This window comes from Pararge aegeria, chromosome 14, assembly GCF_905163445.1.
Source record: "Pararge aegeria chromosome 14, ilParAegt1.1, whole genome shotgun sequence".
Classification (NCBI taxonomy): Eukaryota; Metazoa; Arthropoda; class Insecta; order Lepidoptera; family Nymphalidae; genus Pararge; species Pararge aegeria.
In genome coordinates, this window is record NC_053193.1 from 13,488,857 (window position 1) to 13,512,118 (window position 23,262).

The following is a 23,262-nucleotide window of genomic DNA, read 5'->3' on the forward strand; positions in this document are numbered from 1 at the left end:
GAAAAGAAGTGTATTCTGTTAAGTCAAAGAGGAGGCTACATCTTATTTCCACGATGAAGAAGAATTAAAAATTTCAACAACAAAATGTGAAGAATATAGAGCCGTTCAAATTTTTTGCAAAATAGTTTTTTTTTTCAAAATTAAAAATTACGTGTCCTATTTGCAAATACCGTTTATAGTTACACTGTTGTAACGATATTGCGTAACCTATATAAAATCTTTAAGAGATTTATGATGATTTATTTGTATTAAAGATCTAGTCTCTAAGTAACTCCAACGTGAGTGCTAATCAAATTATATGTATCAGATCTACATTATTTCTCTGTAAGTGAATATGTGTAATCATACTTTACGAAAAATAAATAAAAACTGAAAACTAAATAAAATTCTGTCGTTTCAATGCGCGACGTCCCACCTCAGTCAATTGAGTGACTATTCAAAGTTCTAACGTGTCAAAACGAATTAGTTGACACAATAGGCGTGAGCGACTTCCGTCCTGCGTGCCGCGCGGTATTCGCCTCAGTGTGAACAAAGCTTTAAACTTGCATATTCAGAACAATATGGGTACATCTGCAAGCCCTCTAAAACTATTGTTCCAAAACTTTGAATCGGCATAACCGGACCCGGGCGAGGCATTCGCTTAGCCAACTCTATTGTGAGCATATTCTGAGTGTATGACGTTTGGAAATTTGTCTTGTTGTGTAGTGTTCAAAGTGGTTCTGCCACGTACTATATCAGAGCAGTAAGTATATTTATCTATCTCGGATTACTTACGCAAAATCCCGACTGACTTATGCTGAGCTTATAGCAAGCTTAGATTCGGAATAAAATGTAAAATAAAATACTCTTTTAGGTAACAAGAGTATCGTTTAAAATGGAAATATTGTAAAAGATATCACATGTCCCTTACTAGGAACTAAGATATTAAGGCGAACAATAAACAAACGTACTTGGGAATTTAAAATATTAGGACGGATTTATATATACCTACTAGGAATTTTGGGGAACATACGAAAAGCATAACATATCAGAGACCTTTGCTTTTTTTTAATTTGATGCTAAGTTAATCTTTGATTAAGAATGTACATGTCTCGTAGGTTATACTTGGCATAGTCAAAGACGGGCGCAGTGAACATCCTTACGGAGGGTTGAGTCTTATTAAGCTTACCTTATATTTTAAGTAACGCTTAAAATATGAGGTGCTTTAAAAATTTTAGTGCCTTATTTTAGGATTAAAAGTGCGCTTAAAATTTAAGACTTGCTTTATTTTTATTTGCGCTTATATTTCAAAGAGCTCTGCATATTAGGTATAGGGTGTATCAACTTTTGAGTCCAAGTATAGTAAGTTGAATGTGCGCTTAAACTATGAGACTAGTTTAAAGTATATTATGTTATGCCTATAACATTTCAAGTAGCTTGGCAATTGTTTATGGTAAAGTCAACATCCCTGAGGATCAGTGGCGTGCACTTCATACATGCACAAAAGCTATGCATACCCTAAAATTGATATATAACTCGTATAGCAGGTGGATTTTTGCCGTTTTATGCTATTTTCCTGCTGTGTGCATACTCTGGTAAGAAACTGATTGCGGAAGACAACAACACCTCGAGCTTTATGCTATATTTCATGGAATTCCGGGGAATTACGCAATAACGCATGCAATGTTTCTATCCAAAAGTAATAAGCAAATACATAAACATACTACAACAATCTATAGGTACATCGACACCTAGCCCCAAAGTAACTGATGAATAATATAAATGAATACTTATTATAAACATATAAACACGGAGACACTGAAAAACCATTCATGTTAATCGCACAAACATTTTCCACAGCCTTGGTCTCAGAAAGCAGGGTCGCTGCCCAATGCGCCAATTGGCTGTCAAAAAAGTGTTAAAATAACAACATCGTACGGGAGCTATAGTGATACGCTCGATAGAAAGATCTTCGTCCGAGCGGGTGATCGTTCTTGGGGACCGAGGTCCGAACATTCATCTTTGGAAGTTGTATATATAGTCAATTTTTGTGAACACTTTGCTAGTGCGATGCAGGATTTTTGTAGCGTCGTCTAGTTCGGGAATGTGGAGACCGCTACAAACATCAATCCGATATTGTCTTAAATCAATCAATATTAAATCTTCGCTACAACGCTTTAAATCTCTAGTCTAAAGGGTTTTAAACTATTCTTGCTATTTGGGTATTCATAACAAAGGTCCAAGAAAGGAATCCATCGAAGTTTGAACAACCAGTTTCAATCGCAATGCTTAACTATTATTCAAAACTCTCTGGGGAATAAGATCATACTTGAAATTATTGATGTTAGCTCAATAGATTTTAATCATAAAATAGTTTTATTAATTTCGAGCTAACTATTAATTGTTCTAAATTTCGTACACCGATGCTTTTACCGCTACATACAAACTTTATCTTCACAGTTTTAGTTCGGTTTCTAGATAAAAACACTAACTACTTGCAAAGGATAAGGATTAACCTGATCCTTATTATCATCATCATTACCAACGCATTACCGGTCCACTACAGGACACGGGTTTTCTCAGAATGAGAAGGATTAAGGCCGTAGTCCACCGCGCAGGCCAAGTATGGAATGGTCATTAAAGAAATTTTGGAGAACTCTCAGGCAAGCAGGCTACCTCACCATGTTCTCCTTCACCGTTGACTCGAACGATATTTAATTATTTAAAATTTTTATTTACTCCTATTATTAATTTATAGCTCTTGTTACTACAACCATTAAAAAGGTAACATTTTATCAACATTTTTTTTCAGTGAAAGTAATAATACCTACTCATTTATTGTATGTTAAAGTATTTAAATATGTAAGTGTTGTTATTATATATATTAGTTTATTTTTATATTTATTTATTAATTATATTATTTACTTTTTATCTATTTGTGTACACTAGTTGATGTATTAGCATGTAGTTTCGCATGTATGTTTAATATTTGTACCACCAGCAGTCTATTCTCCGCTTCTTTATTTTTCCTAATTCAAAGGTTGCCTGGCAGAGATCGCTATTAAGCGATAAGGCCGCCTTTTGTACTACTACTTCTTTCGATATGTTTCTGTTTTTGTTATATTTTATATATGTTAATGTTGTGGTATACAAAAAAAGAGTTTAATAATAATAATAATTAGGCACTTTTACAATATACTCGTATAACCCGCGCACTAAGAGCGTGTAACTCGTCAGTTTTCTGTTAATCGCAATAAAATGAAAATGCTCTTCCTACTATTATATTTATATACAAGACATATTTCCCTCAGCGTGATGGTGTGAGAGTCATTTAACACTCAGCCCGATAATAAAACATGTCCGCTATGCTGCCGCCATGAGAAACACGTTTTATATTTACGGTCGACGGTTGACGCCGGGTAGACTGACTATTTTCATAAAAAAATCGGCCAATTGTGAATCGGAAAAAATTAAACAAGATTAAAAAACTAGTGTTATTCAATCAAATACGTGTGAATATGTAATCAATGAATTTGCATTTGACGCTTTAAAGTTAATTGAATAAATTTTTATGAAATCTTATTAAATAATCTTAGATCAGATCTTGATACTAATAATATTTTGGTTTCAATCACAGAATGAAGTTTCGTGCTAAACAATCTGGGGCGTATAATAAATATTACAAACTAGCTGTCCCGGCGAACTTCGTACAGCGGATCATTTTTTTTTTTTTTTTAGTGAATGTTATATTTTAACACTTATTAAACTATTCTGGTCTAAGAGGAATCCAAAAAATCAAATATCATAAAATTTGTTCCAGCCGTTCTTGAGTTATAAATGGTGTAACTAACACAACTTTATTTTTTATGCATAGATTGGTAAGTATAATATTACATTTTTGTAATAATATTACATAGTTATTGGTTCGAATATAAAAAAAAAAGATTTTGATTATATTTTGATCAAAGATTTAAATTTGGTTAAATACTACTTTTACAGCTGGAAAATTTATCACAAGCAAGAAAAAAAGACGTATTCTTTTACAAGAAGAACATATTACATGGGTTAAAATTAAATATACAGAAAATGCGGTGAACGCCTAAGTGGGTAATACTTTTTCCTCTCTTTCAAGGGGACCAAGTTCGATTCTCGGTAGAAATCTCTTACTTGCTATATAGGTGAAAGAAAACACGGTGAGGAAACTTGCTTGCCTGAAATCCGGGTCCAGTATTTTTGTGTGGGCCAGCATTTTTCTAATACACAATATTTCGGTACGTAATAATAACCTTTAGGTATCCAATTATTATCGCTTAAGTATTTCCAAAGTATTAGCAATGCTTAAGAAGTAAACATTGTAGATCACTTTAAGTAAGTTTGTAGTTGGCGCGTATCCAAAGCGTTCAAAGCTTGTACGAGGAGGACCGAAACAGAATACGAAGTTTTGAAGTCTTAAGTTTTTGTTTGTAGGAAATATCAGGAATTATGTTAGCCCAGTCATTGGGAATTAACAGAGGTCTTTGTCTTTATAAAGTATGGCTGGAATCAAAATAATCCTTATTGCCACAATAATGCGCTCTGATCTCACAAATCACCCAAAAAAAAAACTTTGCCGGGTATGACTTTTGCTATAACACAGTCTCTCTCGATTTGTAAAGAAATGAAAGATATTAGCAAAGAAATGATAAAGTCTATAAGCTTTCTAGGTTTATTGGTTCTGGAGATTTAATGATTACTAAAAATAGGTCCCCATCCAACATTCCTTTGAAAGTTTAACTTTAATGAATTATTTCGAGGGCCTACTTTGTGTAATTAGTAAGACTGTGGACGTTCCAATTCAGTTGTATGCTTTCCTTCGTATCCAAATTCGAATCCAGTGGGAGTCAGAAAAATAATAGCAAAGTTTGAGGTTACTCGAGTTCACGTTTTCCCGTATACTAAATTCAGCCGAAGTGGGTGTCAGCGAATTAAATGTACTAAAAATATTTAACAGGAAAGCAATACTTTCTACTTATTGAAGCAAATCAAGCGTAAACTTGTTAAAGCAATCCACCATTATTATTAAGTGTATAAGTAAACTAAATAATAGCAAACACCAATAATCACAACACATCAAATAAGAGGCAACATAAAATCGCTACTGGATATAATAAAATATTTCGATTGAAAAAATATAGAATATCTCAGCAAGTATTTGGAAAAGAAAAACAACATAATTAGAAAGAAATAAAACAGCCATGGCTGGTTGACCTAACGTTACAGATAAAACAACTTGATAAAAAAACGGTAATTCATTCGAGCTAATAGTAAGATGAATTATGATTTACTTTCATAAAGTAATATCCTATATCTATGACTATTTTATACAAACAAACTTTATTTCATTGGGCTAAGAATAATAGAAGGAGAGGACTTTGCTATATTCTGGCATCATGCGAGCAAAACAAAAGGTTTATCTTTAGTTTCGTTTTAGGTTCATATTGATTTTGGTAATATAATATTAATATTTTATTTACCAAGGATCTAAGAGTGACTGTTATAGACAATAAACCCAGAACTCTGCGCAAATGCTTGCTTGCAATTGTGGGTGTTAATGCTATGATCATTTTGAACACAAAAATAAAAGTTAACAAATCTTGCCGACCCTGTGAATCAAACACAAAACCTTGTGATCGTTAGGTGAATATGTAAACTATTACACCAACGAGGCAGTTGTGTATTTATTATTATTTCTTCCTATTTCTTTGAACGAATTCGTATATAAGAACCATAATAATCCAATTCATAATCATTATCGTCAACCCGTTACTGGCCCACTATACTCCTTCCACAATAAGAAATAAGTTTAGGTCGTAATCCATAACGCTGGCCCAGTACGGATTGATGGACTTCACATGCCTTCAAAATGTTTCCTCACGATGTTTTCCTTCCTCGTTTAAGCAAGTGATATTTATAATGCTTAAAACACACGCCCTCCCTCCCTGGACCGCTTCATAATGCAATTGCATATAACTTAATATAGATGGTGGTTTCAAAAGTTCTCGAAGCCTGTTTTATGATTACCATACATTAAACCTTATATATATCATGTTACAACTCACCGCACGTATAAACAACTTTAAGATAAGTCCTGCTGCCAGTTCGACAAGGTTTTCCAAACATCTTGCTGTCTGCAGAGAGCACGCAGCGTCTCTTGCCGTGGCATTCTCTCATCGACGTCTCTGTTGCGTAAGGCTCCAAACATGCTGATAAATAAATAAAAGCTTAATCTTAATGAAAATTATTTGTAGCTTCATCATTTTTATGCCGACTATAGGATCCGGGTGTAGGCCGTAGTCTACCACGCTGGCCCATTGCGGATTGGAAGACTTTAAACGCCTTTGAAATCATTGTAAAGAACTCTGAGAAATGTTGCAGGTTTCATCATAATGTTTTCCTTCGCGGTCAAATTATGAGATATTAAATTGCTTAAATTAAAAATGCCGATAATTCCATCCGAAAAGTTATAGGTGCGTCCGAGTATCCCGGCCTCCCCGTTCAGGGGGCTATCGACGTTTCTACTTCTCATTAGTAATTTACTATAACTTATTATATAATTTCAACTTTAAAGTAAAGCTAAGAACTTTGGCTACATTATGACGTTAACAGCCAGGTTGATCAGAAGCGCGCCTGTGTTTCAAGATTTCTTAAAATCCTATGGAAAACCTGAGAAAAACTATTTACTTTAAGTTCGAAAATAAAGTTAAAAAAGTGTCCAAGCTTGAGTCTACAAAAAAAAAGGAACTTCAAATAAAAAAATCTATACCATGATGAAATTCAATGTTAGTTATGTTCGCAATTTAAACCTATAGCTATAGTTCTATTAAGTCATTGAATATCCCTCAGAACATTCGAGAATTTACTTGAGTAAAAAAATATATTCAAGTACTATGCAACGCTTACAATCCCGTACAACACGGGAGTATATAAGTAACCGTATAAACCCAAACCGTTTTCAGTATTGGGAAAATATACCTCAACATACTCTTATTCAATGCCGCCGCGAGGCCGTACAAGGAAAAGATTCGGACGATACCGCACACAATTTTATCTGATGCTTTTATAGACAACGTAATAACTCGAGGGATACTCACTTTCCTCTTTCATTCCCCGCGGTTGCGGGCATTGTATCGAGTCGTACTCCGTCCTCCCATACTGAGCAGAATATATGGCCACCCTCGAGTGTGGGTTACAGCTTAAATGAAGCACGTCGTTTTCACAGCCCACTTTACTTCGGAACTCATCTGCCAAAGAAAAAGCAACCTTACAGTCTTACATCAAGCCTCAAAACCATTCAACTTTCATTAGTTACATATAAAGCTTTCAGCGACTCAGTATTTTCTTTTTTCTCCACAATGTTTTAAAGAATTAAAACTCAGCACTTAAGTATATTGCTTGTGAATTCTGATGTCTTTCAACATGTACTCTTAGATAATGAAGTCTCCAGACATAATTGATGTAATTCCATTCTTAAATTGTATACCTATTACTCCAGGGACTCTAATAGCTAAGTTGAAATTGCTGAAACATCTCGAAATATGATCGTGGAAACCATTTTCGCCATTTGTATTAGTATAGTATAAACAGGAGATACGATCGAATAAGAGAATACTACATGAACGCTTATTGGTCTAATTTTAGGTTACTTTAAAAAACGTAATATTTCACAGATTATCTAAGCATTTTTGTTCCTATAACGTAGTAGTGTCACATTTATTTATACGTATAATGTAGAATATTCCGCAACCGAAAGGGGAATTATTTTGGTAAAATTTCTAAATGCACATAATTCAGATCAGGTTCATCATCATCATCAAATCAATTTTGGGGCAAATAAGGCACGGGCCTCCTCCCACTATGAGAAGGGGTTAAGGCCGTAGTCCACCACGCTGGCCCAGTGCGGATTGGTGGACTTCTTTGACTAAAGAAATCTGTAAATGGGTTTTTTAGCCCGAGTGTTTAGGGCGTTACTGGTATATTCCAAAAAATATTTTGTTAACTTTTACGCTGAATTTTTAATAATCTTTTATGGAAAATTCAAATAAAAATGAATTCGTAATTATAAATTTAGTGATTATAAGAAAAATCTTGCGGCTGTAATGGGTACCCTGGAGATTTTTTTTCAAATAAACGTGATCACAGATATAATCATTTTAGGTAGCAGCAACAGCTAAACATGCTGTACGAAGCACGGAGGTAGACAAAACCAAGTTCCTTAATCTCTAGTACAAAGTAAATTATTCCTCAAAGCGTCGATATACCGCATTTCTACATTCACAGGTACCCCTTTACTTTTACTGGCTTGCATAGAATTTTACTGTCGATTCCCAAAAGTGCTTCAAAAGTCGAGTGTTTGAGGCAGGAATTTTATCACGCTACGGTGAGTATAGAATTGTAGCGATAGCATTGAGGTTAAGATATTCATGTGCATTGTGTTCACAGGGTTGTCACCTTCATTATATGTCTTTAAGTAAACAAATCAATTAAATTGTCTTTAATTTTTAAATCAATGTTATTATTCATTATTAATTTTACATTACTATTATATCAAAAATAATAGACGGACAAATTGTCCGTCTTTAATGATGAAAAATCTAACTACCTGATTACCTTTACTTACCTGTCAGCATTACATTAAACATCTACTGGTCATAGGTCCACAAAAGAGAGGGAGATTTCAAGCATGTACATCTATCACGCATGAGAAGCTGAACATTGTCTTAATTTAAAGCTAATATTATATTTATATCGGAGAGTAGGTAAAGGTTTCGGACGACTTTTACATGCAGATATAGAGCTTTTCAAGAACTGCAGTAAAGACTGAACCAATTTTGATATTACTTTTTCAGTAAGGTAGAATTTTATACTAATAAATAAAAATTTCACTGAAAAGCTACAAGTCTATCAAACAGATAGTCAATCTACTGTGCATTGGTTTTATCCGAGTTATATACTTTGATTCATCATTTTGCAATAAATTTCCTAGCAGTCCCGTTAGTGAGCATTGACCTTTTAAGTAAAAGGGGCAACCCTGGCACGAATGTTACATATTATCTCAAGAAAACTTCCTTCGCATGTTTTTAGCGAGAATAAGAGGTTAACCGTGTCGGAATATAATCGGTGCCAAGGAATCCGCTGACCTGCTCGGAAGTGTGCCAATTTTATTTAAACTGGAGAAAGGGCTTGCGTATTCTATTTTATTACGGCAGCCGACGATCAATATAACTGTTTACTCTCTAATGAAGTGTTTACCTAAAATTCAATGACTTGACTAGCGTAGCAGTTTTTTAATTTTAGAGGCGTAAAATGCGATGTAGTAACCCTACCACGGCGATAAACAGCAGTGATTCAACTTTGGCACACTGTAGGTGTGGTCACAATGAAATAAGTCAAGAAGTGCAATAAAAATAAAATAACATGAATTTACAAAATATGTTTTCAGCAGTATGTTTTTCAGTAGTTATGTTTCGTAATTATTAATAAAAGTCTTCCAACACCTTTTCATAAGAATTCGATTAAGATATCTGTTAAACTACTATCATATAACATAACAGAATTCCTAGCTTCTCCAACAAATACTTACGTTTGAATTTTATCTCCATTTTTGCATTCTCCATATATCGTTAAAGCTCAAAAAAATATTTATCCGTCTTACTTTACTTTGCAAAAATAGCGTGCGTGTGTCACGATTTTGTTGCTGCTTTCGCGTTTACATATTATAATGTAGGTATTGTATCCGCGGCTAGCACGCCACAGTGGCGCCACTGTAAAGCTTCCTCATGCCTCTAATCTGAGGACGCCCGTAATGCCAATTTATTTATTATTCATTTTACTTTATTATAATTACTAGGCTATTAGCGCTCTCTTAACTCTTCTTAGACCCTTATCATCCTTCTCATGCCTTTAACCTGAAGACGCACGTAATGCCAATTTATTTATTATTCGTTTTTCTTCATTATCATTATCATTCTATTAGTTGCCTGACAAAGCAAGCGCGAAGCCCGTAGCAAGTTTTTTAAAAGAGCCCTAGATCTGCTATGGGTTCCTAAGTATAAAGTGGTAAAAATACAATTCAATACTCAATACGTATCTTAAATACGTATCATAAATACAATACGTATTTGCTATCTATAGGTTACAATTTTGTGGGTAATTAATAATGTAGTAAATTACGATAGGCGATGTCTGTGTGCGTGTGCGTGTGCGTGGGCGTGTCTGTCAGTCAGTCAGTCAGGCAGGCAGAGATGAGCGGTATTAAATATGCGGGGCCCCCATTCGCGCGGGGAGTGTAGCAATTGCTACTCTTGCTACGTTGTAAATCCGGCACTGGTAAATAAGTAAGGATAAATTTGAATATGGGTGCAAGCTAACCAATACTAGTCAAGTCGTCATCATCATCATATCAACCCATAACTGGCCCACTAAAAGACACAGCTCTGCTCTTACAATGGGAAGGCCACTCTGGCCCAGTGCGGATTGGTGTGCTCCACACACATTTGAGAACATTATGGAGAACTTTTAGGCATGCTGGTTTCCTCACGATGTTTTCCTTCACCGTTTTAGCAAGTGGCATTTTATTTGCTCAAAGCGCACATAACTTAGAAAAGTTAGAGGTGCGTGCTGGGATTCAAACTCGAACCCCCGATGGTGAAGTCGAAACCCTAGACATTGGGCTATCACCACTTTAAGTTAAGTGTATAGAAATAATACAAAGAATCTCGATTTCAAATACCTTTGGTAGCTAACAGTAGTAGAAACCTTACAGGTTCTATTCACAAGTCAAGAATATCAGTTTGGAATATAAGTATTTACTACGAATAAGCCCGCAAAAAGTTATACAAGCATTATTCGTTGAAAGTTTAACCATTTACAATATTTTTATTCAATCTTGTGTCCGTATGAAAGAGGATCGTCTGCATCCAGAAACCTATCTAATTAGTAATCAAATAAATTAAAATAAAAATACTCACGAGAATTTAGGTACATACAGATCTAGTTACATTTAAAACAGCCAAGTACATTCTACCATTTGGTAAGCCAAAAAAATCCTACCAAAACTTTATAGTAACTTACATAGGAAAAGAAAATCTATGATACTCACAAGGACGGCATTTGTAGGCTACTTCGACGAACCTTCTGGATCCTGGGCACGGGTCGACCCCGAAGGCTTTGGGACTGGTGTGAAACTTGCACTGCCTCTTCTTTTGACAAGCTTCTACCACCGTCTGCAACAAAGAATACTGCCGCATATTAGTTAGTATGCCGATCATGCTATTGCATAGGCCTGAATACATAAAGCTATTTTAAAACATATATTTTTTATGGTGATAATTAACCGACTAAACAGATGCTGGATGTTAAGTGAAAAGTCATTGCCTTTAAACAGTAACACTTCTCAGGACATGCAAAGAACACGTCCTGAAAGTGTCCTGCGTCCATAAACCAGAGGCGTAGGTGTTATGCTTGATGTGGTTTTTAAGTACGCAGACAACCACGCTCTTCAGACCAAAATACAGCCTTGTAATAATATTGCTTGAGGGCAGTGTGTGTACTTATGTACACGCGTTAGAAGTTATACTTATTTATTTATACTCTTTATTTGCACACAAATGGAAATTCAGAAGAAGAATAAAAGAAAACACATACAGAAGAAGTATACAAAAGGCGGCCTTATCACTTTGTAGCGATCTCTTCCAGGCAACCTTAGGATAAGGAAAACAAAAGGATACTTCTTTGGCGTATGGAAAAAAAATAACTAAAATGCAGTAGTGATTAACGATAAATATTAAAATTAGTCAAAAAGATTTTATTTGAATAAAAAAGTTTTTATTAACGTAATAATATCTATTTATTGACACTGTTTGTACTGTTACGAAACACATGTTCTAAATATAAAAATACAAGAATATACAACTTGAACATAGTTTTCATGCCACCTAGTACTAACTTTACGATGTAGAATTCAGGTGTCGGTGTGCGCGCGCATCGTAAAAATTCACTCTCATCATTTTTCTCCATCGCGCCAAAAGAAGTATAACTTCAAAAAGCATGGCAAAAATACTTCCCCGAATGAGCTCTGTTACCAAAAACTCTACCACTGAAGATACGGCGGTTCAAGGCCGGTTTTTCAGTACAGAATGTGTGATTGAATAATCTTTGTGATTAGGTAATAAATTTGATGATTTAGCAAGTGTCGTAAGCGGAAACTGCCGTTAACAATGGGACCCTAATCGCACGGCTAGTGGTCAAAACCAGTCGGGAGCGCGATGAATACGCAAGTGACTCCACTACCATCGAGTATCAAGTACCAAGGAGTTGGGTCCATTAAAAATACATATTGTTTTAATGGGTCAAGCAAGTTCAACATAACCATTCCGTTTCCCACAAAGGTGCGGTATGCTTCTGTATAAATCTATCTTTTCATAATTCAGCTTATCGATTGAATAACTAGCCTATGAGTACTCAGCAAGTTACGTTATGTCCACATAATATTTGCAGACTTTATTTAACCAACTAGCTATCCCGCGGCTTCGGTTTCTAAAAATTCCGTAGGAACAATTCGATATTCGGATAAGAAAAAAACAAATTATATAATTCGCCACTACGCATTGCCAACAGCCAGTTTGACCGTCGGCAGCAGATGTTTACATAAAAAAGTGTGCTTTAATATCCCCCATAAACTCATCATCTAACCAGGTATTTAGATTTATTTACCTACCATAACAAAACCATTAGTTTTGTTAACCCAGCTAAATTTGCTTTCGACTGCTTCTTCAACCAAGGTGCGATCGATACCCTGATAGTTTTATGTTGAAGTCAACAAAATGGGTTAGATATATATGTAAGCACGCTGCAGAGAGTGGTTTTATTATATACCTTTATACTGCATTATAAAACAAACATTTCTAAAAGTTTGAATGCAAAAAGCATATTCCAAGCTAAATCACTTATTTTCCATTACACGCTAACCAACGGTTAAAAGGTATAAAAACCGCTGACTCACCGTAAAAAAGTCGTATTGTAGAATCACGTCACGGATAGAGCCGTAAAAGCCTTACTGAATGTAGCGACATGCCAAAAACCACTCAATCGACGTTTAAAATGCCTCACAAACGTCCTACTTTTGTTACTAGCTGGGTATTCAAGCGGCAAATTACCAGTCATTTACTCAGTGTATGACTAGAAATACGAATTTTATTTCTCCCTATAATTTTTTAGCACTTCGGGTTAGATTTTTATTTTCACGAATCCGTAAGTATTATCGTTCAAAAACTACGTGGTTACTAACTGCTGTGGATTTAACTTCTTGAGAAGTAAATGGATGATAAATAATCGAACCTCGGTAAGTTTGGTATTATGAAAGGTAAACGACAGGCTTCCGGAACGTCAACATGCCGTAAGTATTGGTTTTTATTTAGTGCCTTTATTTTTTAGGTACTTTTATCTTGGGAATCCGCCAGGTCCATTATAAGTATTAGTTAGACTATGATGTTCCCGTATAGGGGAGGATTTTTTTCTCTCATATAATATATTTTTAACCATGTTTTAATGAAATAAGAGCTCAGTTGCCGCGACGCTGCGAGAGTGTTGACCGCAGGATAACAGCTAATAGCTTTTGAATTGTGATCATTATTTCCTATATCGAAGGCTTACAACCACTGAAACGCCACAAGCAGTATCATTATACTTGACATTTGTTTTAGAATATTTTTTATTCCTTATTTTAGGGACGACAAAGTATATAACATTTTAAAGTGTCATTTGAAACTTCTTTAAGCGATGCTAATCCCCCCCTAAACTTTCTCAATCGTTAAAATGAAATGAAACTATAATTTAATAAATATTTTACAAAATTTTCTATTCTCATTAAAATTAAAAATATTATTTTATTTTATTTATAGCTTTCACATTTGTTTTATAAATATATCCTAAAATAAACTATGTGACACTAAATAAAATCTAAAACTTCTTTGAAACCACCGCCGCGAGTCACAGTTCCTAAGATGTCCTATGATGCATTTCCCCTTTGGATGGCCAAACTAATTCTATGGCCAAGGTAACTGCCCGCTCTAGGATCACCGGTAGACTCGATAACCCTTGTCTAATTAAAAATTAACATAAAATGTTCCTGTAGAGCTTAGATCGATCACCCATGGTTGAGTAGATAGGAAGTCAGCCTCGATTAAACGCTAAATTCAGACTTCGATGTCGTCCATCCAGCCATTGATAATGTTTAAGCAATCGACGGATTTGCACTGTCACAACTAGGTCACACCACCCTTGTTCTATTTACGTCTATCTTTCAATGTTATAAAGTATTTTTAAAAACTATGTAATGAAAACTGCTGAAGCTAGGTATAGGTCGAGGTGCTTGAAACATATTTAAATAATGAACAATAATATTAACAATATTTCTTATTTTACATAAGCTGTTTTATTCCTATCCTTTATAATAATATCAAGATAATCTGATCACAGTTTACACACATATCACACTAGACGCGCCAGTATTAATTTGATGAAATCATACGTTATTATTAGAAGTATAAAGTAAAAATAAACTTATAATTCAGTTTACTAGGCTGCATAAAATTGAGATGTCTCTGAATAAGTTCAAAGTTGATATAAAACATACTTAAGCTTATAGAAAAATCATATTATATAATATTAAGAATATGTATGATAAAAAATCTTGGGTATGGTATTGCTCTCACTTCATAGCCCAACATTAACTAGACTGTGAGATTGGTGATGACACATGGCTAAGATTGTTGTGGGCTCTTCTTAGACCAGGGCGCATTTGGAACCTTCCTAGCTTTAGTAGTTAACGAATGCAGTTATCACCATTACTAACATTAGTGTAACGTGTTAAATGTATGAACATAAGTGCCTGAAATAAGATCTGCATGAATAAAACATTTTTGAATTTTAATTTGAATTGTATGATTTCAAAATACTAACGAACTTTGAAATCTGTATTTAAAACAAGGTGTGTTGATCAGTATTTAAGAGATAGTATGATCATAGCAAAGGAATCTAATCAAATAATTACCATTCATAGGTTTAGCTTTATGCAAATAAAATTTGCGTTTGTTAAAATAGCCCTAAAACGTTACCTAATTCTAAAGAAAAATAAAATAATAATCTGTTTTTGCGGTTATCTAGTCTAGACAAATTCTAAAGAACCTAAATTACGATGAAATGAGCAAATAACTTAACAACTTAATTTTATAAATAATATGTATTACTGAAATTCAAATTGGAAACAATTTTATATTATATATTGTTTCACTGAAAATGAGCATTGATCGGGGTGAGATGAATTTTCTTCCACCTGTTGTCAAAAATTGTTAAATGGTTATTATATCCGAAAACACGCTCCAGTTATTTGATGACACTAAATAGTATAGACAATGACATATAGGCAGTCCCTCTATGTATAGGTTGGCCTATACAAGGGAAGGTTCCTGCTAAGTAGGGAAAATAGCCCAGGAACATAAGAAGAACTTAATGTTTTCATTTATAATCCCTCAGTATCAGAATAGTCTTACAACAGTGCATGTTACTAGCCAGCCAGTCACTCAAACCGCAATGGAAACAGCTCCAAAATTATTACTTATATTATAAATGCAAAGTGTTTATTTGTAATTCCTTAAAGCTAAGTAACTAATCAACTTGTTTTTTGGCACAGAGTTAGTTAAAAGGACGGAGGGTAACATAGGCTACTTTTTATCCTAGGTGAATATATGCTAAATATACTACGACAATACCCACATCGCCATCTAGCCCCAAAGAAAGCGTAGCTTGTGTTATGGGTACTAAGATAGCTAATTAATATTTTTATGAATATAATACACACAACTTCTTATAATATACAGATGAACACCCAGACACTGAAAAACATTCATGTTCATTACACAAATTTTTTTTCAGTTCTGGGAATCGAACCCACGGCCGCACGAAGGGTCGCTGCCCACTGCACCAATCGGCAGCCAAACGATAATTTCTATTTTTTTAATTTTTTTGTTTTTTAATTTTTAAAAACCCTAATTAACGTGGACGAAGATCGCGTGCAACACTTAGTAAAGTAATAAACACTTAATGCCAAAAGCAAATCAAGGCGTCTAACCGCGTTTGCGGTGGCTTGCAAATTTGTGTCCTTGGTGCGGCCAATCACATGCGCCTGTTTGAGCAAGAGTCTTGTGATTGATCGCACGCACACTTGAACATTGCCGTTCAAGTGCGTTTGTGTGTCATTCGCTTTACATTTAACATGCCAATGGCTGTGATTATATCAGTTATAGTAATAATCAAATCAAATATCCTCATCATCATATCAACCCATAACCGGCCCACTACGAACACGGGTTCCTTAAACAATGTGGAAGTGTTAAGGCCGTAGTCCACGCTAGTCCAGTGCGGATTGATGGACTCAACACACCTTTGAGAACAATATGGAGAACTTTCAGGCATGCAGGTTTACTAACGATGTTACTACTTCACGGTTGAAGCAACTGATATTTTAATTGCTTAAAACGCACATAACTTACAAAAGTTAAAAGTGCGTTCTGTGATTTGAACTCGGCCTCCCGATAGTGGAGTCGAAGTCCTACCGCTATTAAATCAATGGATTAATAATATTTACTGTTTGCCTCCCGATTTTATTGCGGTTTTTCACAAATCCTTTAGAAACGGTTTGTTTTCCTGGGATAAAAAGTGGTGTATGTAAGATGATCTCCATACCACCTTTATTCATACGAAATTACCAATGTAGATTTTTCCGATTTTTCAGCTGTCCCATTCGGTTTTTTCTAATTTATCTTTTTTTCATATCTCACTTGTACTGCGGCTAGCTAGAAAATAGTCAAACCGTTTCTGAGCTTTAACAAGACTAACGAAAAGCAAAACGATTTATGACTTTAGTGCATAAGCAGGATTAGGTGTAAAGACATTTATTCTCAAAAGAAACAGTTTCACTAAATGAGAAATTAAAATTAACTTAAGAAGTGGTAATATATTATTAGTAGGTAATATAATAACTAGTTAGTGTGTTACAAAACTAGCAACTTATATTAATTGCAGCTTTTAGTAGTAAAATAAAATAAAAGGTAGCGCGTTTAGGTTTACAAAAATTTAGACAATGCTTAATTTATAGCTAATTTTTAAATGATTTCTCGCAAAAGGTCTCTTTGGGTAGACTATAATTGTATACCTGTATAGCTACCTAAACCTGTATAGTTTTGCTGCCATACTTAGTTTTAGTCTTGGTTAAACTGAATTTATGCCTATTTCGTCTATTTAGATGTGATTTCGTTTTAAAAGTAATTTGTGTATGTATAACTTCGTTAATTTTTTTTTGATTACCTAATTAGTATGCATGTTTTATGTTTGTCCAACTGGCTAAGGGCAAGTATGTTAGTTTTATTTTATAAAAAGAAAGAGTTGGCTTGCTTAAAACACCTACGGGCAGTAAGTGCTCTTTTTTCGTGACGCAATCAAGTTTAAATTTTTACCGGTACATTGTCATTATCACCCCTTGGTATTTCATTTCTCAGTAGGCAGATAATAATAGACAAAAACAAAATCTTTTATAACAAAGACAAGAGAGAAAATTCTCGAAAGACGTTTGCCACTTGAGAGCCATTTTCACCGACACGAAGGGGGTCAAGTGTTGAACAAGATAAGCCAAGAGGTCGTATGCAAATTCTCAGCCACGTAGGTTCTCGAGTTTTTTTGTACTGTATTAGTGCCACTTAGTTATATTATATTCGTACCTAGCTCTGTTTATTCCGGGCAGTCTGTCTCTGATTTTATTCTAATCCATAAACACTTAAAAACAGCAAAACATAGAATAAATATTCAGCTTTATTTTCTATAATGCGCAAAAAGCTGGAAAATCTGTACGTTGTACTTTATAATTTCTTCAATCTTGAATCAATGAATAGTTGGAGACCTCCCTGGCGTAGCGGTGAGCGCCGTGGTTTTAAGTGAATTGGCTAGGGTTCGATTCCCGGCAGCGACAATTTGAAAATTTATAATTTCGAAATTTTCTCTGGTCTAGTCTTGTGCTAGGCTTTGGCCGTGGCTAGAAACCACCCACCCGACAAAGATGTGCCGCTAAGCGATTTAGCGGTCCGGTACCATTTTGCATAGTTCAAACCGATGGGGGGTACGGGTTATAAATATAACTACCATACTCTGGCCCGCTACCAACTCATAATCACAAACTTTTTGAATTAAAAATAAAATTGCTAAGTCTCTGTCATCATAACAATTATTTATCATAAAGTCAACATTTCCTGAGGATGCTCTGTTGTCGGAGCGAAACGTGTGAGGGAGAACATCGCGGAAGATCTGTTTAAAGTGGACTATACAGATTGAAGAAATTATAAAATACAACGTACTAGCCTACAGATGTTCCTTTTAGTTTATCATAAATGGAATACCACAAAGTAGCGCCTTCTGTTCAAAAATAGTATGGTAAAATAAAACTGGGTAAAGGTATGACTTTAATTCAACTACTATACCCCTAACAGGTTTTTCCTTTACCATCTTAGACCATATCTCACTTGCAGATAAGGAGAAATGAGTGGAATTAATAAAAATAAGAAGTTGATTGCCAAAGATAACGCTAAATGAGGGCATTGACACTGAGTTTTGACTTTAACAAAAAGTTTAGACGTTTACGTTAGTTACCTGAAAAGTGGGGTTTAAACCTTTTAGATACACGTTACCACACCGAGGTATTAAAGCTATACAAGTTACCTCTGGCGAACTCCACTCCGCTAAGGTAAACATGACCTTATAACGTGCCTAACAACCCAAACTAAGTTCCGAGAAAGTTATATATGAGAAAGGTAAGGATAACCATAAAGTAAACAATACACTTATTTGTTTACTTTGTGTTGTTGTTACTGTATAATATGAATATTCATTGCTGTAATCTTCAACCTGCCACGCACCAGTGACTTGAATTTAACTTCCAATTATTGTTATATATTTAAATAATATAACCTTTATGAAAACAATGCTTTTTAATAGTTCATATGCTCTTTTTTAGATATTTTTTTTATATTCATTAAACAATCAAAGTAATGATGAATTATTTCGTGTTTTTTAACAAGATTAAAACTGACAAAAATCTTATATTTCCATAACTAAATCCGCTATCATCAGTTTCTTGTCACTACTTCCAACTTCAAACCGAAAAAAAGTTATCGTAATTAACTTACAAAAAGTATTTAGACTCACGCACGAAGTTAATACAAAAACTTTAAAAATTCGTAAGGTGCGAGTGAAAATCGTGGAAGGCGGCAACTATTCAAAATCCCAAATTGAATCTATACCAAATGAAAAACTTCTTAAAATTATTCAAAGTAACCGGTCTCATAGATACAATATTATGATGGGTTAACCCAAGAGTGCCCATTTATTTCAGGCATTATGTAGCCTATGACAATTTCCAGAATGCAAAATTGCAAAGGATAACTCATAAAACTATAATAGACACAAACAGGCGGCAGTCAAAATATGTAGCCGTATCTATATTAAAATTATACCTATCTATACTAATATTATAAAGAGGCTCCATAAGTAGGTACTGGACTGACTTTAACCATTTCTCCGCTAAATGATAGATAAACTATCGCGAAGTATCATAGGCTATAATTTATATAAAAAAAAATGGAGATTAGAATAAACATAAGTTATTTTATTATCCAGGTTTATTTTTATTTATATAGCAGTAAAATACGTTTTTATTCATTCCAATCGGACATTTTATACAAAAGCTATAGCGAGTTAAAAAAATATTATAAGAACTACACCTAAAAAAACAGTTATTAATAGAGATACACTTAATTGAAAAAGTTATTTTTAAGAACTACACCCGATATTTTAACAAGAATACACAACTTAAAAAAAATACAAACAAAAGTCGGACGCAGTCGCGGGCATCAGCTAGTATGATATATTTAAAGAGATCTTTCTAGATTAAGATACAAATTTATTGATACTTTTATTAGATTTGAAAGCATAGGAATTGTGATACCAGAATTTGGCGAGTTTGTGAAAGTTATAGCTTTGCTTAGTACCTACTTGTAAACTCGTTTACTAGTAGGTAAGCTTCGCTCGCCTTAAATATTCAAACACTATTAATGGTTCGTACTAGTGGTCGGTCTCTGTACTGTAAAGGCTGCAGAACAGTATTATATTTATTAATAATTATTAATTACTGATGTACGCAAGTTTGTAGTACTAGAATTTCTTAATACCCGCAAAATTTAAATATTAAAAGTAGCTAAAGTCAGTCTACAATTTTCATATCATAGTCATGCTCTAATTTTCCATTATTTTTGACATTAGGTTTTAGCTGTCGATCCCAGTTATTTAAATAGCTAATCGTTAAAGCCCATCAACCTGTATCTGAGCTGCTTTGAGGGTCGTAGCTCATTTCTTCCCTTCAAGGCATTAATAGGCATAAGATGAAGATTTATTTCAAGGCGTTGCCTTTTTTATTATTCGGCTAAAAGTTACCCCTTCACTGAAATCAAAGATGGTAGCTAGCTGACCTGTTAGGGTCATGACAGTTATATTAAAACTATAACCCGAATAGTTTTCTACTCGACAACGTACCAGAACGACCACAATAATTGCGACCGCGAGGCCGTCTTAGTTACTGGCATTGGTTCCAATTCTGGTGTAAGCATATCTTCAAAACTAAGTATTAGCAAAACTAAACTTAGCTCTCGGTATATCTTAAAGTAATTCTACCTTTTCACAATGTTCATTATAGCCAAGCCTAGGCGGGACTTATTTGTAGACTTGTCAATAATTATGTTTAGTTTAGTCTGTGTACTTAAATTTTACAGGTTATATGTAAATAATATAAGCTATAATTACCTGTAAAGTACTTGGCCACGTGCACGATGTGTCTCCAACAACTTCAACAGCTACAGGCTGGTACTCCGTCAGCTCTGATGAACAAGAGCTTTGTGACGCAGACGTCCCATATTGTGCTACTTGTATACTAATAGTTGTACCCCGTGGACATATTAGAGTCACCATCTCTTCGTCACATGCAGCTTTCTGGTGAGTTCGGAGTGTTCCAAGGAGCAACTCTGGGGACAAAAGTCTTAAATAAATATAATATGAAAAAACTAATAAATATTTCATAAAAAATATAAGAATTGAATAATTTTATATTTTTATAAATGGCATTACTATATTATTCTGGTAAAACTTTGAGCCCAGTTCGAATTGACTTGGCAGTTTATTTGTTATCGTATCTTAAAAAAACTTTGATTTGTCTAGAGAGTACGATTGCTTGGAAATACAAAAGCTGAGGTTAAGCAATTTTGAGAATTCAAAATTAATTTATTTCAAGTAGGCTCTTTTCCAACATAATTTATATTTTACATTTTAACATTTCATCTTGTGAGAAATGAAAGCGTAGCCGGATTCTTCCAAGCCAACTTGTCTCTAAGAAATCCATGAATTGTATAGTAACCTCACTGTAATAAATTAGAAAAATATTCTTTAAACTTATGCATTGGTAGGTCCATAATTACTTTAGGTATCATATTAAAAAACCGTATACTCAATGCCACAAATGACTTTAGTACCTTTCGCAGACGATGTGCAAATAAAACAAATTACGACCATTTTTTGTTATAGATTGTTTATATCAACTTTTTGAAAGATGTTTGTTATAAATATAAGCAGTTTTGCCCCATAACAAGATTTTGTAGGACATCACACTATGAAAGTTGGTACGCAAAATAAACAAGCCTATCTATTCCAACGTCAGTAATCTGTCTAATTTTACTGACTGCGTGGGCAGTTGAGCTTAGTTTACCCGGTATTTGGTATTAAAAAATTCATAAAGATAGAGAAATAAATAAAAATATGAGGTCGCTTTTTAATAAATATAAAAGCTGTTAAAAAGATTAACAGAAATTAAAAAATATATATTTATTATTTGTTTAGATAAATTATATGATATGAATTAGCATCTTAATTATTTATTAGTCTTAATAAAATACGCAAGTAAGAGTACTAGGCAAAATTGCACAAAACCGTATCAAAACTTACAAAAGGCCTATATTCAGCAGTAGACTTCGAAAATTGTGATCTTGCTCCCATTTAGGCGATATTATCAGCAGTTAAGATTGCAGTCAAGTGCTAAATAAAACGCTTCGCCCATATTTATATAAAACTAATTCACGACCATATCTTGTTAGTCGTTTATGAAGATTAATTCTTGTCATATAATAACTATAATACTATACATATTATTATAAATATATTGAGAAGCTACAGTAAGTATACCTATTTTTTTATAGTAAAGTTTAAGTATAGCTATTTTGCTCTATAAAAGATCTGGTAGGACATCACACTATGAAAGTACGCAAAATAAACAAGCCTAGCTACTTAAACCTCAGTAAACCCCCTAAATTTTCTTCCAATAGTGTTTATCACGAAAATAAATAGTAGTAGAAAACACTCAAAATGTAAACCTTATCCCAGACTGCACCATCGGTGTCCGTAGATTGTCGGTAGGCAAATATTCCTTTACCTTTGAGGGTTTGCGGAGAGCCAATTGAAATTATGCAAATAGCGACATCGTAGTGCTAATCAGGACTAACTGAAACAGATCACGTCCGGACATTCGGATTAACATGCATACATCCGTGGACATACTTTGGGGAAATTTGTCATTTAACTTTTCAATTTGCTGTTCGAACGAAATGTCCTTGAAAGTTTTCCGCTCATAATAAATCATTCTTTGTTGCCTCGTAAAATTTTATGACTGCTCTAATTTCGTTTAAGGCTTTGGACTTTTCCCATTGATTTTGAGGGTTTTCTTCAGCCTATTTAAGATAGGTGCTTCTTAGCATTCTTCATATAGATTAGTTTAAACAGTAAAATCGTTCGTCTGTCTGTCTGCCCGCCTGCAGCTTAGTTTACAGGATTAAGTAGAAAGCTAAATTTTCGCATAGATTTATACATACACAAATTAGACACACCGACAAATTGGTAAAACAAAATTTTGAAAAAAATATTTTCAGGGTAACTCTTCTAGATGGTAAAGTGGGGTTGATAATAGACCTATCATAATGTTTGTTAGCTTTTTAAAAATAGTGTTTTTGTATTTTACATATGAAGCTTTAAAGTGTTTGTTTTAGATAGAGACAACTTCATTTATAGATCATATTACAATGCAAATTACTTTGTCATTACAAAACA

General features: G+C 34.1%; 1 protein-coding gene across 1 annotated transcript in view; it reads right to left on the minus strand.

Annotated features, from left to right (window-relative positions):
• LOC120629558 (protein eva-1-like) overlaps window positions 1-23,262 on the minus strand; it is an 85,908-nt gene that overhangs the window by 22,781 nt on the left and 39,865 nt on the right. The window contains exons 2-5 of the mRNA XM_039898518.1: window positions 20,917-21,134; window positions 11,117-11,255; window positions 7,110-7,259; window positions 6,078-6,221 (exon numbers count right to left, since the gene is read on the minus strand). Of these exons, the coding sequence (XP_039754452.1) occupies window positions 6,078-6,221; window positions 7,110-7,259; window positions 11,117-11,255; window positions 20,917-21,134 (651 nt within the window). The remainder of the gene's footprint in view (window positions 1-6,077; window positions 6,222-7,109; window positions 7,260-11,116; window positions 11,256-20,916; window positions 21,135-23,262) is intronic.